Consider the following 6,000-nt stretch of genomic DNA (forward strand, 5'->3'; position numbering starts at 1 on the left):
TTGAGGACAGAGCTGCCTCTTCATCCCTTTGCCCCCCAGTAGGTTCTGAATACCCAAGTGATGACTGTCTGAATAGTTTAGGATGTGCTAAACTAAAGCTGGCCAGTGACAGCCACATAAACTAAATCTAGCCCACAAGTGATTTTGTTTGCCCAGTTCATTGCTTTAATTTTTTTTTTTTTAATTTTTTGGAGCATGTAAAAATTGGGAGGTTTCACATAAAAATGCAGATTTCTTGGTGTGCTTGGGTAGCTCAGCTGGTTAAGCGTCTGACTCTTGGTGTTCATGTCATGATCTCATGATTCGTGAGATCAAGCCCCATGTTGGGCTCTGTGCTGACAGCATGGAGACTGCTTAGGACTCTTTCTCCATCTCTCTCTCTGCCCCTCCCCTGCTTGCACTATCTCTATCTCTCTCAAAATAAGTAAATAAACATTTTTTTTTTAAAAAACAGATTTCTTCCCTCTTTAGAAATATCTGAGGATTGGGGCGCCTGGGCAGCTCAGTCAGTTGAGTATGTGACTTCGGCTCAGGTCATGATCTCATGGTTCGGTAGTTTGAGGCCCGCATCGGGCTCTGTGCTGACAGCTCACAGCCTGGAGCCTGCTTCAGATGGTGCCTCCCTCTCTCTCAGCCACTCCTCCACTTGTGCTGTCTCTGTCTCTGTCTCTCAAAAACAAACATTAAAAATTTTTTAAAAAGAAAAATCAATAACTATAAAAAAAAAAAAAAAGAAACATCTGAGGATTTAGCCATACTGAGCCTGCATTCCTGCATAACCCCAATGGGCCAAATCTGAACATCAGTCACCTCATGTAGGCACAGGGTGTACACACCCCCATTTTTCATAACCTCTAACCAGCCTGCTTTGACAAGTGATGATACTGCTGGTCTTCTCTAGACCCTTAGTGTCCAACCTTTGTATGGTGGGTGTTTGAAGGCAGGGGAGGGAGAAACCAATTCTTCTCTTCCTGGAACTCTTTAATGACTGCTCCCTTAAGTCCACTGATTTTATTTTCTTCTCAGGACATGATCTTCATCTCAACAAATGCTTACCACAGCCACTGCCAGGAGCCCCGGGCACAGAGTCATATGGATTTGCCGTCTCCATGGATTTCATTGCAATGCTTTCAGGGTAATCATCATTCTTTCTCCCAAGGATGCCCGAGGGGCTATCACCCCTACGACGAAATGAGGGCTGGATTGAAGATGTTCTACTGAATACCCTGAAATCCCAAAATGATGGATCAATATTCATCTAGTAGCATAGTAAGGATAGTCCTCCATTCATCATCCATCCACCCATTCATTCATTCCATAAATGCTTACTGAATGCCAACCATGTGTTAGGCATGGTCTAGGGAGTGAGAACACAAAGATAAAAACATGGGCTGTCTACCCTCAAGGAACTCTCAGTCTAATCTGGTAGAGCTTCTTAGATACAGCTAAGCAATTATAATACAAGTAGTAACTGGTGAGTACCAGAAGACAGGCCCAGGGAGTTCAGAGGAAAGAGAAAAGAACACTGGCTGGCAGTTCGGAGGGATATCTACGAGGAAAGAAACATCCCAGGTAGGACTAGAAGGATAAATTCATACATAAAGAGTTAGAAGGAGGGAATTCCAAGGATGAAGAACAGCATAGATAAAAGTGGGAGACGATAAACAAAAGTGTTGAATATATACAGGGAACACTACAAAAATTCATTAATCTGGAACAATGTTCTCAATGTTATGCACATGCCACTTCCCAGGCCCCAGCCCAGACAATGACATCAGAAGGTCTGAAGGTTGGACCCAGGCATCTGTATTATTTTTAAAGTTCCCCAGGTAATAGGGTGATTCTAAGGTTCAGTCCAGGTCAAGAACCACTGTACTAGAGGTAGGGAGGGGTTAGGGGAGGTGGGGAGATGGGAGGAAGTCAGTCAGGCAGGTCTTTGGCTGGCACATTAGACCAGTGCATCCTCCTTCTTAAAAGTCTGCATAAGCAAAGCAATGTGGCCTTTCTCCCAAAGCTTATGGAGAACATGAAAGAACAGAAACAAAGGAGTCAAAGTATCAGAGGTATATTTTGGAATGATGAATCAGGCAGTGGCGGGGATAAGACCAAGGAGGCCATTTTGGGTTTTGTTTTTTAAATGTTTTATTTATTTGTGAGTGAGACAGCATGAGCGGGGGAGGGGCAGAGAGAGGGGGACAGAGATCGGAAGCCGGCTCTGCGCTAACACCAGTGAGCTGGATGTGGGGCGCAAACTCACTTCACCAGCCCAGAGATCATGACCCGAGCTGAAGTCGGAAGCTCAACCGACTGAGCCTCCCAGGTGCTACCAAGAAGCCCCTTTTGATCTGGTTCTATTAATCGTCCTATTTACATCTTGAAGACATTGTGACCCTGCTGAGCACCCAAATCTTATATCCTTATTCTTCAAGATAAATACAAGCATTAGTTTTTGTTGTATTTATAAACATTACTAGTAGAACTAGTACATGCCAAATTAGACTCCTAAGGGTTAAATTTTCACAGGGTAAAAATTTTTAGAGTAAAAATAACCTGATTATACAATCACATCTTGTTGGCAACAGGAACTTAACCCAGAAAAAAAGTCAGATTTGGTAGAACTAAGTCATCCAAACTAACACTGTCAATGTCCAGAGCTGTACCTAATAAAATTTGTCAATGACCAAAAATTGCTAGAAGATTAAAACGATTTTTGACAAAATTTAAATCTACAGAACCTGAGCCAGGAAAAATGGGACTTAGTGTTTTAGAACGAGCTTAAAGAAATACCAACAATGGGGAGAAACTGTGATTGATAAAATCTGATGAAAACAACACCAATGCAGAAGATCAATATGCCAAATCTGCCATAAACATAAAAAATGATCAAACAATAATTTTAGAGTAAAATAAAAATGAAAGTAGAAAAAAATCAGGAGTGGCCGAACCAACTTGAATTAAAAAAAAAAAAACAACATACAATTGAGGAAGTAAATTGACTTTGTGGAGTTAGATCTTCAAAAGATTTTCTTGGTTAAAATGCATTCTTATGCATATAATTCTGGTTAAAATGTTTGGGTTTGTAACTATCGAGTTTTAACCCTAACTTTATTGGCAAAGTAGCAGAGTCAAAACAGTGAGAATCTAAATATCCTGTAGGGATTAGATGGGAAGAGGGAGAAGACTGGAGAGGGTGTTATCCAAGCAAAAGGTGATGAAAGATTATGTTCAGGTGAGGGGTTGAAACCTCAGGCTGAAAGTCCATGCGCTGGTGAAAGTCCATGGCCTTGGTGAAAGTTCATGGCCCTATCTACAGATAGGTATGAAAATTTCACCACAACTTCAGGTCACAGAAACCATCTTAATTGTCCCTAACCCAAACAATAGCAACCAGGTTCCATTAGCCTGATGGTCTAGCATGCAGCTCCAACCCCAATGGAGGGAGATGCTTGTACTTACTCTCTAGTCGTTTCTGAAGTCTCAGAAGAGCCATAATCATGACCATCCTCAGCAGCTGGGTAATCAGGCTTCCCCCAAAAGTTTGGAGAGTTCTGATAATCCTCAGTCCTGGGATAGTCTGGTTCCCCAAAAAAGTTTGGAGAATTAGGTTGATTCTCAGCACCCGGATAATCAGGCTCTCCTAGAGTGTCTATGTATGGATTGATTCTGGAACCAGCAAATTCTGGATTCCTTCTAGAGCCTGGATGGTTGAACATGGCTCTGGAGCCAGGGTAGTCAGAGTTTCCCTGAACTCCAGGGTAGTCTGGTTCTCCCAAAGAGTCCAGATAATCAGGATTTGTTCTGGAGCCTGCATAGTTTCTACTGCTTCTGGAACCTGCAAAATTAGAATTTTGTTGGGATTTAGAGTAGTCTGGCTCTCTGAATGAGACTGGATGGTATGGTTCACTCAAAGATCCAATGTAATCTGGCTCTGCCAGAAATTTGGGATAGTCTGAACTTCTTCTGGAGCCTGCAGAGTATGGATTGTTCCTGGTGCCAGGGTAGCCTGGATTACTCTGAGATCCAGGATAATCTGGCTCTGCCAGAGACCCAGGATACTCTGAACTTCGTCTGGAACCAGTAGAGAATGGAGTGCTTCTGGTGCCAGGCTGATCTGGATTACTCCAAGATCTAGGATAATCTGGGTCTGCTAGAGACCTGGGATAGTCTGACGTTGTTCTGGAGTCTTCAGAGTATGGGTTGTTCCTGATGCCAGGGTAGTCTGAGTTGTTCAGAACACCTGGAGAATCTGGAGAATCCTGAGTTTTCAAATCCCCCCATGCCCAGTTCTGAGATCCTGAATATTCAGGGTAATCTGGATCTTCCTCATAGCCATAGTTCCTGTAGTAGGCAGACATGCTGGTAAAGCTTCTTTACCGTGGAATGTTAAAATGTTCCTGCATTTGTAGTTACTCAGGGATCTTTTTTTTTTTTTTTTTTTTTACCTGAAAAACAAGCAAAAAAAAAAAAGAAGGTCAGATTTTTTTTTTCTTCCCTGTAGAGATTGCTGGTTATCTTCCATTATTATCTATTCTCCTTTCTTTCATGGTTGGGTACACAGCTGCCCAGAATCAGAACTATGTATCCCAGCCTCCTGTGCCCCAAGATGTGACCATGACAGTGGTCAGTGGGATGTGAACAGAAGCAATATATATAAGTCCCAGGGTTGTGCTGTTTAAGGCAAGGGGCACTCCTCCCTTTGTCAGTCTTCTTACCTCCCATAGGCTGGAAGGCGGAAATGATGGTGTGCCATCTTGGGCCATGTACACGAAGATGGCACCCACCCCAGGCATAGCAGCATGAAAGATGGAAGAAGCCTGGGTTGCTGATGACATCACAGATTAGTGCCAGCATATCAGCAAGGGCTTTTATATAAAAGAAATAAGCCTTTGTCTCCTGTAAACCACAGTTTTTGGGGGGTCTCTGACACATGTGGCCAAACTTCCATCCTAACCACTATATTCCCTTGGTTGTGGGGGGAGCAGAACAATAAACCAAAAGACTGGAAGAAACAAGGACCTTGTGAACATTTCGATTGCACTTGTGGTTGTAGGGTTTAAAGCATAAATTAGTATTAGTGCACAAGAGAAGAACACTTAATGGTAACTAGAGGACTTGGGTAGGAAGACAATTGCTACCATCCCTTCCAGTCTGAAACTGTGTTTTTGTGAGTTCTCTGAGTGCTAATCTATAGACAGGGTATACTTTCAAATCAGAAATAATGGGATTTTAATTTCTGAGTGTGCTGGATATCTGTTGTTTTTACTTGCCTATTACTCCTTTTCCCTTCTTTTGGCACCAATGCCCTGGTTTTCATCTGGGCACCTGCCCCTCCCCATTCCTGACTCCAAGGACAGTTACACGACCTAGGCTTAGCCAATCAGGAATGGGTATATAACCCAGGATTTGGTTCAGGAATGGGTATATAACCCAGATCCGTCCTCCAGGAGCTTGACTGGACTAACTGGGAAAGATGACCTCTTATTTCACTAAGTTGCCAAGGTGATGGTGATGGAATGTAAGCCTAGAACCAATGGTGTCGTGTCTATAGGAACAGAGAAGAAAATAAGTACAGGAGAAAATTTAAAGGAAAAATCAGTAGGATTTGTGGACTAACCAGATACGGGAATGGTGAAGGGTAAGGAAATGAAAAGACAAAAACAGCTCCATGGTTTCAAGCCACCGTGATTAGATAAGTAGTGATGTCTTTGAAAGAAGGAAGTAAGACCATTTTTAAAGTTCAGCCAATGTTTACAAGTTTATCTCTATACAAACGAAAAAGGTTAGACTCTGTTGAGTAATCAGAGCTAAAGAATTAATCTTCTGCCATTACCTGTAGTCTTAGAATATGCACTCACCAACTCAATTCCATATCCCTCAGCATAGTGGAAGTCAATTATTCATTATTTTGTCCCTGCCTAGCACCCATTTCTCTCTTTTATGATAACATTTTCCCTTGAGTAATACCTCTTCCCCCTCTTAGTCCATGTGGGCCAGGTGCGG

At 42.5% G+C, this 6,000-nt stretch overlaps 1 protein-coding gene across 2 annotated transcripts in view; it reads right to left on the reverse strand.

The window, feature by feature from the left end:
- TMC5 (transmembrane channel like 5) overlaps positions 1–4,438 on the reverse strand; it is a 50,318-nt gene extending 45,880 nt beyond the window's left edge. For both annotated transcript variants that reach the window (XM_060648629.3, XM_060648628.3), the window contains exons 1-2: positions 3,457–4,438; positions 1,057–1,226 (exon numbers count right to left, since the gene is read on the reverse strand). In XM_060648629.3, coding sequence (XP_060504612.3) covers positions 1,057–1,226; positions 3,457–4,355 — 1,069 coding nt within the window. In that variant the 5' untranslated portion in view covers positions 4,356–4,438. The remainder of the gene's footprint in view (positions 1–1,056; positions 1,227–3,456) is intronic.
- Between the last annotated feature and the right edge of the window lie 1,562 nt (positions 4,439–6,000).

The sequence above is a fragment of the Panthera onca genome, chromosome E3, assembly GCF_046562875.1.
Source record: "Panthera onca isolate mPanOnc1 chromosome E3, mPanOnc1 haplotype 2, whole genome shotgun sequence".
Classification (NCBI taxonomy): domain Eukaryota; kingdom Metazoa; phylum Chordata; class Mammalia; order Carnivora; family Felidae; genus Panthera; species Panthera onca.